Below are 24,693 nucleotides of genomic sequence, written 5' to 3'. Positions count from 1 at the left end.
CTTTACAATAGCTGGAAATACGGAGCCGATGCTTATTGCTTCCTTGAAGCATAGAAAGTAACTCGTTACAGTGAGTCCTGTGCCAGAGAAGACGTGAGGATGCTCCAGGCTGTTGCTTTTTTTTTTTTTTACCAGTCCGGATGTACAAAATTCCAGAAAATTCAGAGAGAACGTGAAGATTCAGTTAAAAAACGCACTCGATGCAAAGAAAATTCAGTAGTTGAGTAGACCGATTAATATGAGATCTCTATACAGCGCGATACCGGCTGTGGTGCAAATCCTCTATATTAGCAAAGTTAACCCAGCAATGATTATATATATATATATATATATATATATATATATATATATATATATCTATATCTATATCTATATCTATATAGATATATATATATAGTTACTAGCCTGGAATCTCAAGACCGTTCCATAAGATTCTCCCCCGGTTGGTGATCATTACTCATATTTCCCTGTATTAAAAAACGCATTTCAAATAAGCTCCTTTAGTAGAGGTAACGGCGTATAATATATACAATATAAATAGAGGAAGACTGTAAAATCTACCGCACTGAACCCTTAAATGTGACATGGAGCTTTAAAGCACACTAACTTTATGTTTAAAAGGGGAACTGCCACCATCACAGCTTTTAGCGTCACTACATTGATTTATTTAAAGTACCTATTGCTTGTGCTTTACGGCTGTCTGAGCCAATCGACAACAATCACCAACTTAACGTTTAGGGAGAGATAACGTAATGGGGAGGAATAATCAGGCAGATCCTGCTAAATCACTAAAGCTAAAATCGCTACTCCTATGGCATGCAGAAGGTAAGTTTTTATGCATATTATATAGTCTATTTACACCATTAGTACTTAGTGTACCGAACAATAAAACATAGGATTTGGGAAAAGTGGCAGAACTCTAAAGTATAAGTGACTTCACAAAACGAAGTTATAAGCTTCCTTATAAATACAGCTGGATACTTTATTTTTCTTTTTAAATAAAGGTTATAGGTTTTTTATCTTTACTGTTTGCTTTCTGAAACCCACTGAGTGCCAGTCGGCTTGTTGGCATCCTACAGGTTTTATTAAAAATAAAATAAAAACCAAAAATGGAAAAATGACACCTTTGTTCAAGGGGTTTTGTGCAAGGAGAAAGGAATGGCTGCTTTAATAGTGGTAGGTTGGCATGCTTCAGCAGTCAATAAGTACTTTAAATATATTCTTTACTGACATTTCCAAGCAGACATCCCCGGGTTCAAACATCACAAACGTATTTATATATATATATATATACCAATCTTGTAGGACCCCAAGTCTATAAAGTCCTAATTCATCCAGCGGAAATGGACGAGACCGATTAAAACCTGCATTCATGCTCTTTGATAATAATATAATCTGAAGGGAAGCAGCAGACACACAGGAGCTTAAATGGCGCCATCATGGACTGGGGCTTTGTACATGTCCAATAGGGAGCGTTCCATTAACCCCATATCATCCCACGGCAACCCCTATTGGTTTCACTCATTTATGGTGTCCGTAGGAGGTGGGCTTGGGCACTCGGCCCGATCACCTGAACTGAGTGGTCTTTTGCTTGGATCTTAAACTGTTCCTGGGTTTCCAACAGCTACAGGCATACCAGCAGCACAAGGGGTTAAATAGAACAAGGGTGTTGGTAGCTATTGCAAACAAGAAAAACACACTGTGCTTGATCACTTGGTGACAGAGCAGCCATCGCAGATGTGTTTGCCAGTTTTGGGGGGGGGGGACTTCCGCCATTGGAGATGATCAATAGTCGGCAGTGTACTCTGTTCCATGCAGCCCACGGCACAGCAGGGTAAACTCCTTCACAATGTCTCTGATCCGTCGCTTATTCACACGCTCCCTGCAGAGGCATAACAAACAGTTAGAGAGCTAACTTCACCCCCCGCAAACTCACGCTGCGCGGCTATGGTTAACGGGTGCGCCATAATACTCTGCTTAGGGCCAAGCAATAACCGCGTTAAATGCGATTGACCTACAGAGCCTACGTCCTCCGTCCGCAGGGGCCGTACCCACCTCAGGATCTGCTGGCTGAAGTTGTCCTTCTGCTCCCGTGTGAGCCGAGGCGAGGGGAAGCCGTCCTGCTGCATCACTTCTTTCATCCACACCACGAGATACGAAAAACAGTTCTTGTTGATGCAGAAAATGATATCCGCAAAGTGGTCCATGACGTTGCGCGACGCCTGTCCGCCGATCCCCTTCACGTACAATCATACAAAGCAGCAGGTGGTTAGAAAGCGTAACGGGTACATGGATATCGATCGAACCACATTGATTTGTGCTACAGAACGTAGATCCATTATAATCCGTTTCAGAACCAAATGCACTTAACAGCAATGTTTTGTCTACCGTATTGAATTTATGTATAAACTGGTACTGAAATATACTATGCCCTTAAACACACAGAGACCTACAGATAACTGGATTGAAACCAGATCAGAAGACCTCAGCTTTGTTCTGCTTTTATAATGCTGAGCTAAGATTTAATTAGTTTATTTTTATCACCTTCACCTTTGTCATCAATAAATCAGAGGGTATGATATTTTTGTCTACACGTATAGAACGAGCGTGCTGCATTTCTGTACGCTGCGGTTTCATACAAATGTAGAACTATATCAAGTCCATCTGTGCTGCCGAAACGGCCACCAGCGAGAAAAACCTTGCCATCGTTGGAGTGACTTAACGAGTAACTTGGAAGAAAAAGACCGTTCTTCTAGATGATGAATTAAGCTTTAAGAGTTAATGGCATGATCTGCACTCTCACCTCTAGTGTGGCTTGAAGCAGAATCTTCCCATCGTTGTGGATCACTTGTCCCACAGGAGCGAGTTCACTGCACCGCGGCAAAAATTCAGTCTGGGATATAAAAAAAAAAAAAAAAAAAAAAAAAAAAAAAAAAAAACTTACAAGATTAACCTTAAAAATCATTTTTTCAAGATCAATACCATATCATTCACTAATCAGGTGAGAAATCTGGAATTCTAAATCTAAAGCCACGCTAAGGACGCTAAACATATACAGCTCATAAATCTCCAGTGAATAAATATATATATATATTGCCTGGCAGTCCCTGGTAGCCAGTAGGGATTCCAAACGACACAATCTCACTTAAAAGAAAGCGAAACTAACTTCATCTATCCCTCACCACTCAAAAGTGAGTGTTCAAGCCCAAAATTCCCGATATATTCTATAGACATATGTATATATGGCACATATATAGCAATTGCTGGGCTACCATAAATATACTCACAAAGAAGTTGCAGCTGGATTTAACAGTGGGTGCTTCCGGAAACTTCAGAGAGATGACGGCTGTATGGAAAAGCAAGCAGAAAGAAAAAAATTAAGCTTTAAAAAAAATTAGCGGGGTACAAAAGCCATGGTCCAGGGGCAAGCTGCAACCAGCAACCATATATTTCTCTACGAGGACAGAAAGCACGCGGCTAGTTGGGCAGCAGCATCCGCAACCCCTCGGTGATGCCAATTAAATAGGCGCGAGAGCCGGGCCGCTACGGCTACACAGGGGCCACGATGCGCTTCCCAAAAACGTCCCTTTCAAATAGAACTGAAAGGGTTCAGGGCGCCAGCTCGGTCTTCACTGCTCTGGGATTCGGTTGGATTCTTCCCTATAAATGAACTCTGTATTAGGTGCCGGCAATGATCGGATCTTTTTTGGACTTACCGCAGTGAAAGACAGCCTTGACATCCAGCTCGTTGGATAAGAAGAGACAGGGCTTGCGTTTCAGGGCCTGTAAAGCGTAACAGATACAACCAATAAACAGAACTTTCCAGAAAGTCCTAAATCGCCTCCGTTACGGTAGCCACTTACCTGCAGTGACTGCCGCTATGGGCCGGGTGGGTAAGAGCTGGGTCTTTCTGCGAGTAGTTTGTTGCCGGTAAGCGAGCCACCAGTATCGGCTCATGAATTTTAGTGCTTAAAGGCTTCATCAGAGCCATTTCTATATTTATTTCCCTGCCCCCCCCGACCATCCGTTGGAATACATGCCATCCTCAGCAATACACAAGTCTGGATACTCACCTTCAGCTGGCTATGGCTCAAGCAATATTTTCTGGCGGCCCAGCGAGACCCCATATGAGCATGCGCATAAGGCGCTTGTATCTATTTTGATGGGGGCGCAGGTAAAAATGTCAGGAATTTTAATAATGCGACCCCTTCCCCCATTTGAAATAAAGCGCAGTACAGTGCTTACTAAGTACTCGAATATGTTCCAAAATCAGTGGATAATTCAATTCATCGGCTGAAGCAGTCAGCAGGACGCGCTCTGTGGTCCCGGTTACAATAATTCACTCTGTGTTATTATGTAGATCGTATGTTTAAAGGACAGGCATTGTAACAAAACATTAAACCAAGATAAGACGCGTACACTCCGGATATTGGATTATAGAACCTCTTTGTCCGAGAACTTAACACCGAAGATCCGATCTTAAAGAACAAATGCCGTAATGACTAAAAGAAAAGTTGAAAGCGTATCGGTCTGGGTTTAGACCCTCTGATATGGGAACACTTTTCCTGGCCCATTTCCCGGGCATACCTTCTAAAGCGACCTGAAACTTCGTGGACTTGATTCTCAACGCTCTGTTTGTTCTGGGACTGTCCCCCCCACATAAATTAAAACCTTTTATTTGGGGGATTGGAATCAGAACACCTTTGTTTACAAGACATTATATATATAATATGGCTGGGGTATTTTAAGTAAAATAAAATTGGTTCTTAACATTCATTTCCCTTCCCTCTAGCGACGTTCTGTGTAACAGACGACATCCCTTTTTTTTTTTTTTTACCATGAATTTTAGCATCTTCTATATCAGTATTGAAGTATAATTTGCCCATAAATAAAATACACAGATGCGTTTCAGCTCCTGCAGATAATTGTACTTATCAACACTTCACCCATGTTTTTCCCTAAAATTGATCAAATAGGTTTAATCTTAACCTGATCTTTTTCATCTCAGGCCGGATAATAAAAATAGATAAAAACATAATACATGCCTTAAAAATAATGGCATATAAAAAAACTAGAATAGCATTGTTAGTACTTGGATATATACTTATATGCTATATGGTACTATATAATTAGCGATGACACCCGCAGGTTAGACAGACCTTCCAGAATTCCTTGTGAATTATTCTATACAGTGAAACACAGATACGGTTTGCTTTGTGAGTATGAGTCGGTACTTCCAGGTTAAATCATTGATTTGAGTGCATCCTTCAGTAACCCCCCAACGCAAGTGACCAAAGTGGACCACATTCCACAAAAGGTGCTCCGCCATACATTAGGGGAGGATCCGTAGCCGCTAAAGCCCCCTTTGGTGCCGTACCCAAACACAATATAAGGACCGTTTCGCGCCGGCTCCATGTGCAGGCTATAGAAACACACCGGGAACTTGTTTTCCATTAATTTAAAACCCAAGACCTGGTGCAAAACTTGATGGAGAAACGCTACTGAACTGAAAGAAATCATAGCAAGAAAAAAAGGGAAGAGAACAGAAAGCTAAATTGAATCAAAAAAGGAGGAAGGAAATTGAAGAGATAGAAAGAGCAAGAAAGAAAGAAAAGTGAATGAAATAAACTCAAAAACACACCTGTGCCAGGAGTTGCATAAATGAATCAACAATATCAGGATGGTCCCTGGGTCCTAAAAATATAATAAAGATGTAACTTAAGAAAAAATTATACAAACAGCAACTCAATCTCATATAAAAGTCATGTGATACAGAAAGTTAAGGGAAGGTGGAGGGGCTGAGGACGGGGCACGGGAGTGAGGTGCAAGGACGAGGCATGAGGTGCAAAAGACATGAACAATTTGAAATTGGTCAAAGAAACAAAATTATGAGACTTGAAGAACCCAAAAACAGAAAGAATAAATTAAATAAAAGGAAGATGCTTTGGACCCCGACCATCCCATGTTCTGCTTAGCAAATACATGTGGTCAGGAGCTCATCCCTGCAGAGGTCTGGGTTATACGGCGTCTTCAGAGCGAACAGACAGGTTAAAGTGCAAGCTCCTTTTTTTTTAAACCTTCTTTTAACGGTTAAAGTTTCCCTTTTTTGCATTAATCTCTATTTCCTGTTCCCCCAATGTAGCAACGTGATCATTTGGCGGGTGACGACCTGGCAACGTGTCTGTCTTCATGTATCTCAGATGAAAACATTAGTTAGGTTTTCATACAACGCAACGTCATCCAATCTCATACAAAACATTTATAAAGAGATGGGAAGAAGCAGTTACAGAAATCATCAATAGAGGAAAAAAACAGCACAAAGGAGATAAAAAAGGCAAAAAACCTAAAACATGACATTTGAAGAGCCTGATAAGGTTAAAAAAGTATTTGCTGACTTCCTGTTTTATGACATCATTCTGGCCTCCTACATTTACCAAGACCCTGCTTCAGTTGATAGCAATTCATAAGCATACAGGGAGGATACGATGACATCAAAAGAGCGCAGGATGAACAGACAGCTCCATTCATGTAGATATTTTGCTTTGGACAGGAGGATGGAAACAAATTACACTTAAGCGTCCGAGTCTCGGGTAAGAAGTGTCTTCCCGTAACCCAGCCGTCGGGCTCTCTCATTTTTCTGGCGTTCAGAGGGTTTAAGATCACCAAAAGGATTAGTCGCCAGTTAGAAAAAGGAAACATTGAATGTCACCTTTCCCACTGCATGTATATTATACAAGGGTCATAGTGAGGATCGCACACATGTAAGGGATTTTGACCCCTTTTGACCCTTTTATTCACTTTGGATATGCTTATGTGCACCGCCACTAAATACACACAAGTATAGGCACAACTATCAGTGATACAAATACATAGAAAGGCGTCTCTACCACATACAATATCACAGATCGCAGCGGTATTTCAGTTATAAGACGAGTCCTTTATTCAAACACACCCAGCACTCGTGTAAGAGCATCTGCCCTACCTGTTTACGAGTTAAGATTAATTCTTTGAAACACCCTCTAAATTAGGTCTTGATCAATCTACTTGTCCGCAGAACATCAACACGGTTTCTGATGCCTCTCCAACAGACATCTGACCAAGTGCCAAAGGTACATTAGATTTTAGATGATCTGAGGGTTTCGTACCTGGTGTGTTTGCTTTCACAGATTATCTGTAACAGCATTTAGAATCTGCGCTGTTGGCAACGCCGGACCCAGGGGTCACATTCTAGTGAACCCAAACCGGCATCCTCGCTCTATATTTACTTACAAAGGATGCTACAAATACTGTAGGGTCTTTCTCCGCTATCCTGGTTTCATTCTGTTACAGACAAGATCTTCGTTACTAATGTATATTCTTATAATATAAGTACATTGAGAAAAGCCGTCTTGATTCTGCGATTGCTTGTATCCATTTTGCCATCTTGGATAGCTTTTTTTAAATCATTTAACGTCCGAGTTCTCCTACTCCAACTTCATCAATATGATCGTGCCAGAAGAAGATATGAAGATATTTTTAAAAATAAAAGCTACAATTAGAAATACTTATTTTCTGACGACAAACTCCTCTCATACTGGAATATTTGTAACCAAACCCACCAACCGCAGGCGAGACAGAAGTGGCTAAGCCGACTGGCATGTTGGTACCCGTCTCGTCAGAACTAACCTTGCTGGAACAGGTTGAGGGTCAGCGACGTGACCAGCAGGAAGAGGGACTTGATTGGAGGGAAGTGAGCCGGCTCGTTGGTGAAAATATGAACCATCTGTAAACGGCAAGGGGGTAAAATTCAGACTTGATAAAAAAAAAAAACAGCTGTTTGGTGTTTATTGGGGTATTAATTCACTGATAAAAATCTCAGAATATCTAATTTTACTTTGCACCTTCTGTATTTATAAAAATAAAAAACGTCAACAGAATTCTGTTTGGTCTAAACATGTGAAAATAGTATATATTTGCACATTACCTGCAAATATATACTATTTTAGCATGTTCCAGCATGTTATTTTTTATTGATAACATCCACATTTAAGAACTTATTTTTTAAGGCTTAGTAAATCGTTAAAGAAACTATGCATCAAAGGGCAAACACATTACATTTGCCCTTTGATGCATAGTTACTTTATCAACTTTTGAAATTAAATTCTTAAAAAGTTTTAATGTTTTCAATAAAAAAATTAAAATGTTTATATAAAAATATCAGCATAATCCTGAAGAAGGCAGGTCGATATGCGACTGTTTTACCTGGCGCGTGAGATCGATGGCCGAAGCTTGCGGTATCGTGCTGTACATCTGCCCCAACATTTCACACAGCTGGGGGACCATGGGAGCAAAGTCATCCAACAGAGTCTTCACCGACTTCTCAAAGATGGCGCACACTGCCTGCGGGGGAAGAGGATTGGATACAGCGTGTGAATGCACAAGGTATGTATTCATCAGAATGGATCTATCACTTAAAGAAAGAAAGAAACTTATCTGCGAATGTACCTAAAACCTGTGTGTATATCGAGCGCGGTCCCACAAGTTCCTGAATCCATCCTGATATTAAGTTTTTACAATTTAATTACCATACCGCAGGTACAGATTTTTCATAACTAGGAAAGGATGTGTAATAGAAACCCAGACCCCAGTCATAATGCTAATCCCATTCACTAAAAATACTAATTCCCCAGCGTAGTTTATTGTTTGATTTTGAAAAATTAGGAACATATATAGGAAATCAACACAAACAAAGCAGCTACTTACCTCCACAACCTGTGCATCATTCAGCCAGGTACTTAAAACCTTTCTGATGAGCTGGAAAACGTGTTGCAGTACGACCACAACCTGCAAAAGGAAGGCGGACAATAAAGCCGTGGTTTAGTGGGAACGCATGATCTAAAATTATAGAGGGTTAAGGGGTATTAGGCATGTGATCAGCAACTTTTTCTGGAATAGAATTGTTAGAAAACAGTTTTATGTTAGAAAGCGGTGGTTTTCAGCCTTATACACAACTGGTGATAATTACAAACAACAGTTCTTGGGTAAAAAGTTCTGTGATGTCAGAAACATCACAGTTTTCTAAGGCAATCTACAGTTATAACCATGGCCTATAATTTATCTTTATAAATACATCCAAGACTGCCTAAAGTGGGGTACTCACTGGGTTTGGTCCCTGCACGACTGGCAGTTTCTTCACCTCTGTGGCCTCATGATCATCATCATGGTGACTTATATCCAGTGTAGTGAAAAGGTTGGAGAGAAGCCCAAGGATGTGGATAATGGCCAGTTTGTTGGATGGATTCGGCTGTGGATATAATACAAAAAGCATGTTAGCATTCATCAGTAAGGAGCTATGCAAAAAAAAAAAAAAAAAGACTTAGACAAGAGCCTGTAGACGAGTCTAGATGAAACATTTCGATCCAAACCTTTAACTATACAGTGTTTGGTTAGTCCTATATAACACATCAAAGTCTGTGAAGCAATTTCAGCACTTCTTACAGGGAACACACAACAAAGTAGACTTTTTACTATGCATTGTGAAGATAGAAAGAAGAAATTTAACCCATCTATATAACGCTCACTGTTCGTAAATGGCCTTTGGGACAAAACAGCAAAACTGGCCACCGATTTGTTCCATTAATACCCGACTCCTTGAGAAAGACTGTTTAAGAATGTCAAAGACTGGAAACTCAATCGAAGCAGAACTTACAAAATCCATTCTACAAGGAGAATTAAGCCAGGAATTACTCACAGTTTCATCGGCCAGCTTCTCCAGCTGTTGTATGTACGGGGTGATCAATGAATGCAAGTTACTAAGGATCTCCTCTACTTGCAGGGCGGAAAGCAGGAATCCCAGGGCTTGCATCAGCCACATACACTGACTGGTCTGGGGGAAGAGGCAAGAAAAGAGATCCTGAAGGAGAGGAAGCACCCAACACCTACAACATAACACTCCGTTCATACAGAACACGGCCTACACTGCTGAACTGGGCTGCGTATTCAACGATCAAAGGACGTACATAAAATATAATAGCGTGGGAGGCGGTACGATAGAAATAAAGTAGAGAAAGCACTCGGCTAGAACATGATGTGAGGCTCTGAAAGTGGTGCAGAATGTATGGAACACATCAGCACTGCATTACCCTTGTTATGTCATGTTTGGCCATTGTACAGCGCTATATAAATCAATAAATAATGTATAAATAGTGTTTGAACAGGAAAAGCTGGGCTTATAAGGTGTAAATAAGTAAATCCTAAGACCGTGTTTTACACATTTAAAATGAACATCCCGCTATATTTTGATTTATCTTACCTTGTGGATTTGCTTCAATAATACATCCTGTGAATGAGAAAAGATTTTATTTATTATCTTTTTTCCCCCCATGCAGTACAGTATAATACCAAACTAAAGTACTAACACGTTTACAAGCAATTTTGATGCAAAGTATAAAATGCACAGCAATTAGCAGAACCATTCCATGAGTTTCCATGGTAACTGCGCCATAATTAGAACTTTGAACCAGAATTTGGTTATCTATAGCCATCACATAGACATAAATTAACTAAAACAGAAAATGTTGTTTTTCCATCACATATGTAAAATATATGGTGTTTTTATTGACTTAGATCTAAAAATATATAATTGTAAAACAATTATAACGAACAAATATTAAAGCTGTTCATTTAAGACAACAATAAAGTGAGAAATAACACTGGAGACATGTTGAAGGGATCCCCGGACTTTACCTGAGAGACCGCCACGATGTTGGCAGCGTACTGGGTTAGATCATATTTGCATTCTCGACAAATCTTTTTCAGGGTAGACACACTGGAAACAGAGAGTTCTGGGTTTCCCAAAGCATGGAGGACTAAAGGCAAGACTTTGCTGATCATCACCGGGTGATCGGCCAACCACTCCGCGAGGGCACCTGGGAGAACGCCGAAACAGTACATGCGCGGTGAGACGGGTAGCGCGTTTTAAAATAATTTCCATATGACCAGCACTGAACCAAACGAGGCACTAAATTTACATTTGAATAAACATTTACTGCTATCAACCTTCACCTTCACTTAATAGCTTCCACTTAGGAGTTCCTTGAATGTTTGCCTACTTGAATTAAGACTTCATTTTTTTTTTTAACACATTACTTCCAACTGAACACAATTGTATTGGTATTCCCGCTTTTATTTTTATCTATTCCGCTAACTCTCTCTTATTTTCCATGACAACTGATAAGCAGTTTGTTAGGAAATAATGTCTAGGAGGAAAATGGTTAAATGTTATCTTTCTCACTTACCAATAGTGAACATGACCGTGTCTGCAAGTTGCACGTTGTTGATGTTGATTCGAGGGATAAGACCAATGAGCCCGGGTACCACATCTGAATAATTAACATCTATAGTCTCCGCGATGGACTGGAAGCCGTACAGTAAAGCTTCTGTGTGCTACAGGGAAGAAGAATCAATCAATAATCTAATATCTGTACACGTAGTCTGGTTCAATACCCCGAGTGCTTAAAGCCGATCAGACCACAAGCAATTCCTTTAGAAAATGCCTTGTCGACAACTCTGCGATTGATGAATCAACAAGAGACGGTTACGTTCTGAACATTTCCAAAGGGAAACCGTGCTTTGAATTTGGAAAAAAATACATAAGATCACTTAAGGGAATGAAGAAATCTATTCTTTAACGTGTCAAGCTGCTGCCAAATTGTATGCATAGCTGTATGAACACCAGGTAGTTTTAACACCCGCTAAGCTACTTAACAAATGCTAATCAGTAAATGTTTTAATGATAGAGTCCTGTTGGTATTGCTCTTGTGTTCTAGCGTTAAACCTATGAGAAAATAGAGACGTGAGGCTGAATTAAAAAGGCAACAACCCACCGGAGCTTAAATAAAACGAAAAGCCACAGAATATCCCGTTGAAAATAAGCTGATTAAATATGGTTCCAAAGCATGGCGGCACATCTTAGTAGAACTCAAGAGCGACTTATTGACATGTAACAATTTAATTCCCCTTATACGAGTGTATTCACATAACGTTAGAAAATCTGAAGTGTTTACTTGTTTTGCAGAGAGAACAGCTGTCATTAGCGCCCTTCAGCGCATGTATGGCCGTTAAGCATGACTTAAAAATCTGATTGGCTTAAAATACCATGAAGCCAACTGGATATCGGCTTCTGAAATTGTTTTGATCTTAGCAATTCCCGCTTTAGCATTTTCTAAAATGCCTTGGATTTGTAAAAGGCACATCTCAAGGTTTCACATAACAGCCATATTTAGGCATCTCTAATGTCTGCCTATACTGCTGCATTTCACAGTTTTTTTCTGGATCACTTAACATAACGTTAATAAAATGTCAATGTGGAACGTACCTGCCATGATGCTGGCTGCTCCGACGAGGTGAGAAGCCGTCCGAGTTTATCATACAAGTTACTGAGCAACTCTGCACCCAACATTTCATACACATACATCAAAGTGTCTGATATATCCACCCTGCAAGAGAGGAGAAGCAGGACAACCTATATCAGACAGACCCCGAAATGTCTGGTATCCCAGTATGACGCAGAAAGGCAAAACCTCTGTATAAAACACTGTACATGTTTAACAAGGAAACATAGAATGTGATGGCAGATAAAACCCATTCGGCCCCCGTCTAGTCTGCCCATTGTTCCTGATTTACCTTAATCAGTCGTTAGTCTCATCTTATATTCAGGAGCCATATGATTATCCCATGCATGTTTACATCCCCCAACTATGAAGTTCCCCAAATACTCTAAGATGCTGACCTCGTGTGTCTAAAATTCAAAGGCTTAAAAGGATATAGCAAGGATATCAATGTAGGATTATAAAAAGTTATGAGGCAGATCTTTAAAATTATGTAATTTTTTTTTTTTTTTACCAATGCTGATGTTTACAACCAGCAACAGAGTCTATATAAGATTTGAACCTCTATATATTCAGAAATCAAAAGAGTCAATACCTGTAAATGCGAAACTGCTCCTTTTCATCCGAGGACCAAGAAGCATACTCCTCATCAGCTGGAAACTGAGCTTTCTGTAGAAGTACGTCAACAAGCTGGAAATACACCGGCCGATATACCTGCAAGTACACCGCCTGCTTCTCTGCTTCAAATGAGAGGATATCATCCTGAAAAAGTCGGGTTAATGATAAATAGTCCATTCATAAAATAAACCCTACAAACTAACTTGCTTTAACACCACATGATTTCCTAAGTGATATGCGTGTAAATGCACCCCGACAACTCAAAGCAAGCATCAGAATGGGTCTGGGTTGTATGCCCATGTCTTCAGCTCAGCTATGGCATTGAAAATCCCTGCTCTGGCCTTTCTTGTATAGTTACAGAGTAATTAGCACTCAAAACAGATCCACTATTAGATCCTCACTTCTGAGAGTAAGGATCCGACAGAAGACATGACCGACAATGGGAAATCCTTCTTTAAGGTGAAACCCCATGCTTGTAACACCTGTAATTTCCCTTTATTAAAACGAATGCAACAGTTTCCATATAAGTTACCTGCAACGTATACCAGAACGTCAAGGTGAGCGAGCTGGTGGTCTCATTCACTGGATAATGTCCCGGGATCCCAGTGCAAAACATAACCATGTTAACCAGAGCCAGAAAGCTCTGCCAGTGATCCACTTGATCCAAGAGGGCCCTACACAGACAGAGAGGTAGACACCGTATGAGAACATTACAGCTGGTTTCATATGCTCCATGGCTTCAAGAATACAGAAAGTGAAAGAGCAACTAAAAATTTCTAAAATATAACACAGGGATTGTGCGTTTAACCCACTTCTCAACGACTGCAATCCTGACAAGCATTTTAGGATTTGATAGTTACTCGTACCTGGCTTTCTGAAAGCACAGAAGAAATGTTTGCCCCTCCCGCCCCCTTATATCTAGGACTGTATTTGCCCATAAAACCAATCAGACAGCATGAAAGGCAGGGGGCGTGGCTACATGTCAGCCCTGCCCAGAACCAGACAAGCCCCACCCAAGCAAAATCCCACCCTTGACATATTTAAAGGGAAACTGTCACCATTACAACACTTAGCGTGTTTGTCAAACAGCGTAATGGGTTTGTAGACATTTAGTTTAAAAGTTTACCGAGGCGATAATCAGCAGATGAACAATAGAAGAGAGAACTTAATGAGGAGGAATCGTGCAGATCCCATGGTAGACACCGGTGACTATAAACCCAGTCTTACATACAGAATATAACTCATATACACATCCAATGTGGCTGACTGCACAGGTCTAACATACCGAGAATGATTCTCCCCCAAGGCAACAATGATCCGGCATATCCCGTGTGACGTTTCCATGTCTCCATTCTGCACGGCTTGATGCAGTTGGTCCTGCAGGCTCAGCGCATGAGGAATCAGCTTTAATAACGTGTTCACGTACCTAGAACAGAAGGCGAGAGTTTAGAGACTACAAAGGTGAATGGTTTACAGGATACAAATTATCAGGAAGGACTCCGTGATCTCAATATATCCGGCTTGGAGGAGAGAAATGAAATGTTTGATTTGTTTTTATCAAACATTTCATTTCTCTCCTCCAAGCCTGTTGCCAGAAAAAAAAGGTTTTATTTCAGGTTCTATATCCTACGTTCATATTGCAAATGCACAGAACCTGTGGCTGGTCACATGCAAAACACGGCAGCTTTTTTTTTTGTACGTGTGGGATATCTCATTATTAGTTTATGCCAAAAATATACCGGTACTTACCTTCAGTCAGCTCCAGCACTGGCTCAGTGTAGGCTGCACGCGCATGTTTGGAAAGCTTTCCCAATGATCTCAATAAGCGCACTCTTCTGTCACTGAGCAAGAATCACCAGGCCACAGAGGAGGGAAGCTGCAGCTGCTACCTCAGGGTAAGCGCTTTATTTTGTTCTGTTTTTTTTTTTTTATCTATCATGTGTATAATGTATATTTAGCCCTTTAATTTGTATTTTTTTTGTGGGACTGTCCCTTTAACTGTCAAAAAATGACCTTTTTTGTTTTTCTTCAAATCCCAATCCCCATGAAACGGCTCAACTACGAGACAAACAGGTAGCATGCATTTCTTTCAGTTATCACGGCGACGTACATCATCCATTATCTGCAACAAAGATTCTTTTGTCCTTTACATGACCTTGCCATAAAAATGTAGCATATATAGCTAACCGAGCGTTAACACACATGATCTTTCCCATAAGCCACTGCTCTCGCATCTGCTATTACTGCGGGTTCCCCCACCTCCAATTAATGTTGCAGTCAAGGGGGGGCGAGTAAATGTTGCCATTCCTTTTCTGGCAAGGAAAGTGTTAATGGTTTTGCACTCCCGAGAAACAGAACACAGCATCTCAGAGCTGCAATTAAATCCTTTATTAATGCTGGTGTGAACCCAGGCAAGGAAGGGACCGAGAGACGATAAGTGGTTGCTAGGCAACCGGAAAGGTTGAGCGGCCAATCATAAAAATCCACGCAATAGGTATCAATTCCCAGAGATGGATCATGCAGGCGGCGGTATCTCCCCTACGATATTACACACATTCACAGAGCTTGCGCGGATTCATATGACAGGAGGACGGGGGGGAGTGAAAGCGCTGCAGGGATACAATATGTAGAGTGACAGCACGTGCAGAGCGGCGAGACACGGACAGAAGGATGCTGAAGAGCCCCGGGGGCCGTCGGTAAAATGATTAAAGCAGCTAGTGCATGACTGTGGCCCTCCAGTTGTATGGTGCACCTCCTACAATCCTAATCCAAAATCAGGGCATGTAAAAATATACATTTTTTATAGGAAAAAATACGTTTCTGATTATAAGCTCCATCTACTATGAATTCTCATACGACACAGCATGCATAGTCACACACAAACACAGAAAAAAGACAGAGGTCCATCAAGGTCAACCCTTCTATCTACCCTTCCTGATTTTGATGCAAAAGAAAGCAAAAAAAAAAATATATATATAATTTCAAATTCCTTCTCTGTACGCCTATGAAGAGATTCCATTAAAAACCAGCCGTTTCCAGCTAGAATAGTCATTTATAACATTAACCCCTGTCTGCTCTGGATCCATTTAATGTTACTTTAATGGACAAAACTTGCTTTTCTTTCCAAAAACAAGGACATTTATTTCCATATCGTCAATTTTGGAAATCAAGCCGTGGTTAAAGTTTATCAGTCCTGATGTTAAGATGAACTCCATTATACAGAGCGCTCAAGAGTAACGATAAGCTCATATTTGTATTATTTTTTCTTTACAAAAAAAAATAAAAAAATCTTCATAAGGTTCTAGAAATGTAAAATATGACTGGCATACATATGCCTTTTAGCATGAAATCAATGTTGCTCCGTAATTACTGCCACCAATCTCTGGATGGTATTTGATGAGACCCGAGAGCACCGTAATAAGGAGACAGGCGAGTGTCTAAATACCCTGTATTCACGATACTAAATAAAGAATGCATCTGGTTACCGTCTCTGAGACAAACTATAATCTGTCCAAACGTTTACATGCTTGAAAACAAACATAAAAAGTATAATAAGTTTCATGGCACAAAAATTAAAACGTGATGGAGCCCTTTTAACCAACCCACACCATGATTAAAAATGTATTAGAATCTCTCTTTATGCCTCTTTCCCGGCCGCTGCGCACATTCTGTACACCCACGGCCAGCCCAGGCGTTCCAGAGGGACTGACAAGCTCTTCTGGACACAAAGAAAGAGTTCCTATCGAAATCAATGCCAGTGATTGACAGTGAAAGGAACAGAACGCTGCAGCACTGGAGCTGCAGCTTCTTCTAAAGGTAAATAAGGGATATTAAAGTAAATTAAAAGGAGAGAGTTAAGCACCGGTGTGGCAGACCTCACCTCTGTGCATCGGGCTGGGAGATTGTGTTCACCAAGGCTTCCACCGCTGAATCAAAGAGTTCGGGATCCCGCAGGGCAGAGAAAGCAGCCAGAGTCAGCCCCTCGCATTCTGGCAGAGGGATCCCCAGCTGCGCCCAGCTAGAGAAACATTTTAACACCTTCTGCTTGACAAATCCCGGGGAGTCGCTCTGCTGCAGCAGCTGCCGTAACAGCGGAAAGACGCAGGCACACTCCTGCGCCAGGCAGCCCCGCACTTGCCCCTTGCGGTAAGGAGGCAGCCGGCTGGTCTGGAATTCCTCGGGCAATACGGTCAGCAGCTCCAACAGGGCAAGGCATCTGGCCCCGCAGTCGGCCTGCCCGTCCTCCGCCTGGAACACCTGAACCATGTCAGGGACCGCGTGCGGCCAGGTGTCCGGCATCATATTGAGCGCCAAGGAAGCCAGGGCCACGCACAGCCGGGTGAGTACGATCTTCGAGCCGCCGGCGAAGGCAGAGATCTGAGAAAACAGCTGAGTTTTGAGACTTTCGTACTGTTCGGTGGGAATGTCTCCCCAGTAGCGCGAGATCTTGATGTGAAGAGCGCTGGCCCCAAAGTACTGGATTTCAGGTACTTTTCCGCTGTTTAGGAGCTGCCAGCTAAACTGCCAAGCCTGGGGAGACACCTGCGCCTGCATTAACCACTTCTGTGCCAAGTTCTTGTTCTCAATATTCGGATCATAGTACAACTGATGAAGAGCCTATAAAAAAAGAGAAAAAGACACAAAAGATACATTATACAGAGTAACAGGAGTCGTCAATGTTACTAGAAACTAATGGAACAAGGCTGAACAACCAACAGGACCCGGTCCAGTCCCGCTCATCGTCTTGTTAACATATACTTTTGACAAGCGCAGTACGTGTGTCGGGGACGCTGGCAGAAAATGATTTAATTTAACTGCTTAACTCTTAATATAGGCGAGAACAACAAAGGTAAAAGGACAGCGATGGGTGGAAAAGGGCAGATCAGGTCCTGAAATTTACTCTAAATATTCTAGGCTCTCAGAGATGAAAAATGTAATTAATACAACAGCGGGCCGGACAACGTAACATCAGCGATTTCAAAACTCATATAGCAAAAACTTGCTGTGTGTGCGATATAATAATTCACGTTAGTAAATCACATATAGAGCATCTTGGTGGCCCGGCCCGAACAAGCAGCAATTCCTGGGCCCTGCTGAAACCGGGTGAGTAAATTACTATCTGGATCACACCATAACAACAACTTAAATTACACTTTTAACACTTCCACATCACAACAGCCATACATACTTTTTATATTCGGCTATGAATTATTGACATTACAAAAAACGTGACTGCAGCATGTCCCTAATAATTAACCGCCAAGCAATAGTTACCACTGACCCGTTTCAAAAGAGTATAAAATGACCACAAATATAGATCACCGGCAATTGCGCAACTACAACTCCCATGATGCCTTTAAAAAAAAAATAGGACTGTGCCTAGCAGAGGAATCAAAACACCAAATTACAGCCACCCCTATGCTAAATCCACCAAGCGCTGGATAACCACGCAAATACAAACACGTTATCGCCCATTCAATAAGCCACCATTTATTTTCCACCAATGGGAGCATTCAAGGGTCTAGCCCCCCCCCTCTTGTTACTATATCCCATGTATAATTCATGCACATGCCGGGAAGCTCCTGGCACGGAGGTCACACAGCTGCTGCAGTCAGTGTCCCTGGAGGCTGGTACGGCCATGTCACATCGCATCGCATGCGATCCCCGCAGCACTAGTAACGGCGACATCATTCCTCCTGCTGAAAAAAGTCAAATCACGCTCGGGTGTAATGCCAATACTGCCCATCTCAAACACAGATTTCTTACGCTACTGAGGGTGATGGGTGTTGTTTCCAACCTCACTCTAATAAGATTAAATGAGCTAGGTCTGGGGTCCATGGCACATTTCCTATATATAAATATACATATATATATAATTATATATAATAAACATGCCACAGAGGGGCATGCAAATTCAGGCTGGTAACAGCTTTGCTCACCATGGAGAATTCACAAGCCCGGCACTGTGATAAATTCCAAGCGCTGCACGGGAACATCGATTCTCCTTCCAATTTCTTAATGTTTATTGTGATGTCTGGCATGATGGCGGTGCCCTCCGTAACGTGGCACCATATTGCAATTTGGTGTTTGTGGACGCGTCACATCGGGGTGGAATTAATAAAGTGTTGTTAAATGCAACATACGCTTTACTATCCGAGATCAGCTGGCATTACCGGTCACTAATGTGACTATTTAACTTAAATTCACAAAAGAGCCGGTGACCATCCACGCCAGGGGAATGTTACCCAAAGGTCACATCGGTTTGGCACCGGTAATAACACCCAATGTATTCTATGTCTCTTACGCGTGAATAGTTAACATTGGCACTGCCTCTTTAAATCCCCCACATGAACGGGAAACACAAAACCTTCCCGACTCCATTTTGACATAAAGACGGAACAAATTGTTGGCTTTTACAATCACAGGTTCCTGCAGCTCTAGCAGTCGATTTCCTATGACATCATAACGTAAGGATGACGGGCACGATGCTTTAGACGCCCCCGATTTATTTATTTCAATGCAGTATCCAGTCAATGTGTGCCATTGCCCCCTCTACTGACTAACCCCTCCGGGTACGTAGATGTATAACGATGTAAAGTCGGTGCAGCTCTATAGGGTCAACGCCGTCTTAGAGCACAGCAACAAAGCAACCGTACGCAGCTCTCCAAATATCACATCGAGCCCGTTCCCCCTATGATAGCAGCACATCTGTACACGGCAAGGCTCTGCAAACCACTCCTACACCTCAGGGGAGGAATAATAAAAAAATAAATACTGAAAAGGGAATACTAAGCAGCGGGAAGACTGAATTTCTCCTTAAGGGCATTTATCAGCATGAACCAGAATAGACTATGCTTCAGGGTTGTTCAGAGAGAAGCACTCAATATATTCGATGATAAACCTTAGTACGGCACGGCTAGATGTACCGTTACACATATGTAATGTATATGACAAACCATGGGATACCTACGTGTGATTTAAAGGGAAAGTAACTCATTTAGGGTGATTTTGTCCCAACATTAAAAAAAAAAAAAAACAATTACACAAACCCCGGCACCTCTGGATTGTTGTGCCCAGGCTGGCTGAGCCTGATGGGAGATGAAGTCCGCAGAAAATGAATTCAAGTGGGTTAGATAGTAACGGTCTCAGCGCTACCGATTTATTGTATTTTGACTGTAAGGGCATTGTTGCTTTTAGCTCAGGATCTTACCTTTTCCACATTGTCCATTGTGAATTCCAGGCTCTGCTGCTCCTCCCTCCTCTCCATGGCTGAAACCTTCACCTCCCTGAGGGAGGAGGCTGCTGTGGAAGTGATGGAGGGCTTTTGTTGTGTATTCTATCCTGTCTCTGAATGCTGTCTTCCCAGATGAGCAGATGCCACTCAAAGAGTGAAGGTGAATCAGCACATAACTGTCCTGCCAGCACTCACACTAGACCTACTCCAGCCCAGATATCTGTGCATATGGGACATGGTCCTGCTCATCTCATCCCTGTGCAGCTGTGGTACCAACTTCACTCAGAGAGTGAGGGCCAGAGAGAACACTCAGCTCACTGCAATGGCGGTTGCAGCTGCCTGAGAAACCCACCTCCTGCAAGGACACCCCTCAACCTACAATGGGTTAACAATCCCACACTGAGTCAGTCTGTGGCTCTAAGTAAGTGTCAGTATACAGCAGTGAGTGTGCACTCACACTCAGGATCTGTGGTGTCTGCACCCTAATGTCTGCACTGCAGTGAGTGCACCCTTCCCCCAGACTGTGCAGTAAGTGCACCCCGTCAGCCTCCGCAGTGAGGGCAGCCTCTGCGATGAGTAAGTCATCCCCTTCAGGTCCTGCAGAGTAAGTGCTCCATTCTCCGTGAGTGTGTGTCTCTCCTACTCCTGACCGCGCTGTGTCCGGTGTCAGTCTCCCTTAGGCCCCACTCGCCCTCCCTGTACGTCTCAGTCACCCACCGGCTCCGCCGCAGATCACAGCATTGCTGCGCCTCACAGACTGACACCCAGCAGCCTCCAGGGGCCTTGCTAATGGCTGCGGGCTGTCCATGTACATGCCTGTCTGATATTCACAATCATTTCACACAAACAATCCTTCTCTACCATCCGTTTCCCCGTTAACTGCAGCCGCAAAGCTCCATTCATTATGCTTCACAATTATAAAAAAAATATCCTCTTTGACATAGTGCCCCCTTTGTGTCAAAAACCAGGGGATTTTCTGTAACGCCTATAAAAGGACCTCTGGCGCAAGGGATGCTGGTTGATGTAGTTTGTATGTAAAAAAAATGATCGCTAATTGGAGCATGTTTCCAGTGCTGGAATCTATACATAGATATATATTGTCACTGCACTGTATATTGTAACCGGGAGATATTTTATTTTCCAACGTGTAAAATAACATTGCCATTAGAAAGTATTTGAATATCTACATATAAATATATAAGATATATCCATATAATATATCTATTGTACAGCACTATATAAAACAAATAATAATAATAACTGGCAATAGGAATAAACCAGTTCTAATGATGGAATTAAGTGTTGTAATAACACACACATATAGAACAAGTAAAAGGCATTATTTTAAAAAAATAGTTATCTACCTTTTTAAAACATCTTTTAAAATGGGCATGTTTGCTTTAGTCATGTGAAATATGGTAAGTCATAGTTGACAAATGGCATAGACTTCCAGGAGCAGTCCCTTTATTTTTTTTTTTTTTTTTTTTGTGGTCTGATACTGAAATCTGTATTTTTCTTGAAAATTGTAATAATTAAAACAATTTTATAGAATACAACATTGGATGGCTTAGGGAAAACATTGGATGGCTTAGGGAAATCATTGGTGCTTCTGGGGCATTTAGGGTAAATCAATGTTTATTGAAATTTTTCAAATATGTGGGATACAGAAAAGAAAGGGGAGGGGAGCAAACAAACCGTGACATCCCAGTTGGTACACATCAGAACAATATCACTCCAACAGCCCACCCCCCGACAGTGGCCCGCATAGCGACAAGATAACAGCAGGAGACCCTTGACCGACACATGTCTTAAGCAGCACGCCCAAGAGAGGGAGTGCGGAGCCCAAAGGTTGCTAACTTCAGCTCTGAATGGCCTCGGTGGCCTTAAGCGCTAGATGAGCGCAACTACCGGCGTAGAGGCGCCAGGGATGAAGCAGCCTGTCAAGGGGAAACCCTGCACGGGCATACTGCCCACGTAACAGCAGAGAAGAGAACGGGGGGTCGAGCGGGTAGAGTCAAGAGCGGCACGCGATGGAAGTCAGGCGCAGGGGAAGAGGGAGAAGAAGAAAAAAAAAAAAAAAAAAAAAAAAGGGGGAACAAAGGGGGGGGGGGCAAGAGGAGGGGAGAGGACTGGGGATGTGGACCAGAGCGCTACAATATCGTCGGGCAGAGGGCCAAGACAGAAGGGCTATAGATTAGTCCGCAGACACCTGGGACAGCAAGGAACGGGCGCGGGGACCAGAGGCATAGGCCAGCCAGTGGAACCAAGTGCGTTGGTATCTCTCAACCGCATTTGAAGCCGACAGGGCCAGTTCCTCCAAGGAGCGCTTATTGTCCACCCGGAGGAACCATTCCCTAAAAGAGGGAGGGGAGGGATCACCCCAGTGTAGAGGTATGAGGGCCTTAGCGGCCGTGATCAGGTGCCTAACAACTGTCTTTTTGTACCAGGAGAAGGAGAACGTCATATGTTGTAGGAGGTAAAACTCCGGGGTGAAGGGGAGGACCTTGTCAGTGAGGGACTGTGCGCAGTCGTGCACGGCGGACCAGAAGGGAGCGATACGGGGGCAGTTCCACCAGAGATGGAGGAGAGAGCACGGGGACTCCCCGCACCTCCAGCACTCGTCCGTCGACCCAGGCCGGTAGCGAGACAACACCGAAGGCGGGCGGTACCAAAGAGCTAGCAGTTTATAAGACATCTCCTGGTCTTTAGCGCTGAGAGAGCAGCGATGTGCAAAGATGCACATCTTGCTCCATTGTTCCTCAGTAAGGACGACCTGCAGCGCCGTCTCCCACCTCCCCATGAATGCAGGGGGTGAGGGGGTCAGGGCGGACAGGAGGAGGCTGTAAAGTTTGGAGATACCGTGGGATAGAGGGGCATCCATCACACACAGGGACTCAAAAGGGGAGAGGTCACGCAGCACGTTATGCTTCCGAGCCAAGGAGCGATAAAAGCTTTGCAGTTGCAGGTAATGAAGCCTAGCCAACAGAGAGGTCGTCCCCTGGCCGACAAGGTGTTCCAAGGGCTTAAGCCCCGCAGGGGTCACGAAAGATCGTAATCTCGGGACACCCTCCGGAGTCGCTGCAGGGAAAAGATTGAGTCCCAGCCCAGGCGGAAAGTCGGGATTATCCCTGAGCGGAGTGAGTGGGGAAGGGACTGAAGAAAGCCGCGTAATGCGGAGCAAGGAGTGCCAGACCCGTAGCGTATTCTGGGGCATTTAATGAAATACCTGCATTTTGCTGCTTGGTCTTATTTGCCCCTTGGCCTTAGCCTTACATTCAGGATAGACTTACGCATAAAGGGACTTTAAAGCCATCATATTATTATTTATAATTATTTATTGATTTATAGAGCACATTCATATTCCGCAGCGCTGTACAATGGGTAAACAGGACATAACCAGCAGTGCGTTCATATAACAAGGTAATGGGGCCCCCGCTCAAACAAGCTAACAACCCACATAATTATCATCATTTAGCCACGTCTGGTTATTATGGTGCAGATTATATCACCAAAATCAATGTGGGGGGCAGTACAATATAATAACCTAAAATTACCTGGAAATGAATCCCAGCATATCACTAGTTAATTTAATATATTAAATATTACAATAAAGGAGGTGAATTATAAATTAAATAAGTAATTTAATTAAATAAAAGAACACAGTAACACAGCAGCACAAGGTATTGAAGGCACCGTCTAAGATGCCTGACATGCCAAGCTTGCGTGACAGGGGCGGATCTAGAGCCTGGGGAGGGGCAGTCACACTAAAAGCCACACCCAAACACTCACACGCACATATCCAATCACTTACACACACACAGCCATATCCAATCACTTATACACATACACACACACTCTCAGACTAACACACACACACTCAAACACACCAACATATGCTTTCACACAAAACTAACATACGCAGTCACACAAGGACTATCACACACAGACACAAACTAACATACCCAGAAAAACACATGTCCACAATAACATGCTGAGACACTCTAACAGCATACACAACATAGCCAACACAGTTTAACACTGTACACTGATACACCCCAAAAACACACACACTCGAAAACATTACACTGACACACATGCACAATTTAACATGCTACACTGATACACCCCACACACACTCATTTTAACACCCCACACGGTCTAGCAATGTACACTAACACACATAAACATATTGTGGCACTGTGCACTCCACTCACACACACTATATGCCGACACACACACAGTCTAACACTTACATATCCTGTACACAGTTTCACTTGTACACTCAGCCCCCCCACACACACGTTTTCTAACCATATATACTGACACATTTTAGCCCTTCACACCCACAGTCACACACACACACACACACACACGCTCATTTAAACCAAGGATAGGCCTGGACACGGTTCACAGCAGACAATTTCACATTTGCTGGGCTCAGTGAAAAACCAGCAAATTAATGTAATTAAAATA

At 42.6% G+C, this 24,693-nt stretch overlaps 1 protein-coding gene across 1 annotated transcript; it reads right to left on the bottom strand.

The window, feature by feature from the left end:
* Positions 1–1,138: 1,138 nt before the first annotated feature.
* Positions 1,139–20,962, bottom strand: IPO13 (importin 13). Its single transcript, XM_053469330.1, has 20 exons — positions 20,197–20,962; positions 16,867–17,603; positions 14,272–14,412; positions 13,519–13,660; positions 12,964–13,130; positions 12,356–12,476; positions 11,277–11,424; positions 10,726–10,907; positions 10,292–10,318; positions 9,731–9,865; positions 9,140–9,283; positions 8,743–8,823; positions 8,242–8,379; positions 7,666–7,762; positions 5,642–5,694; positions 3,717–3,783; positions 3,288–3,346; positions 2,804–2,893; positions 2,056–2,237; positions 1,139–1,882 (listed from the first exon to the last, which is right to left on the bottom strand). The coding sequence occupies exons 1-20, from the start codon at positions 20,251–20,253 to the stop codon at positions 1,786–1,788; spliced, it is 2,865 nt and encodes a 954-aa protein (XP_053325305.1). The 5' UTR covers positions 20,254–20,962; the 3' UTR covers positions 1,139–1,785.
* Positions 20,963–24,693: the final 3,731 nt, after the last annotated feature.

Source organism: Spea bombifrons, chromosome 6 (assembly GCF_027358695.1).
Source record: "Spea bombifrons isolate aSpeBom1 chromosome 6, aSpeBom1.2.pri, whole genome shotgun sequence".
Classification (NCBI taxonomy): domain Eukaryota; kingdom Metazoa; phylum Chordata; class Amphibia; order Anura; family Pelobatidae; genus Spea; species Spea bombifrons.
This window is presented reverse-complemented; position numbering and strand designations above follow the sequence as displayed.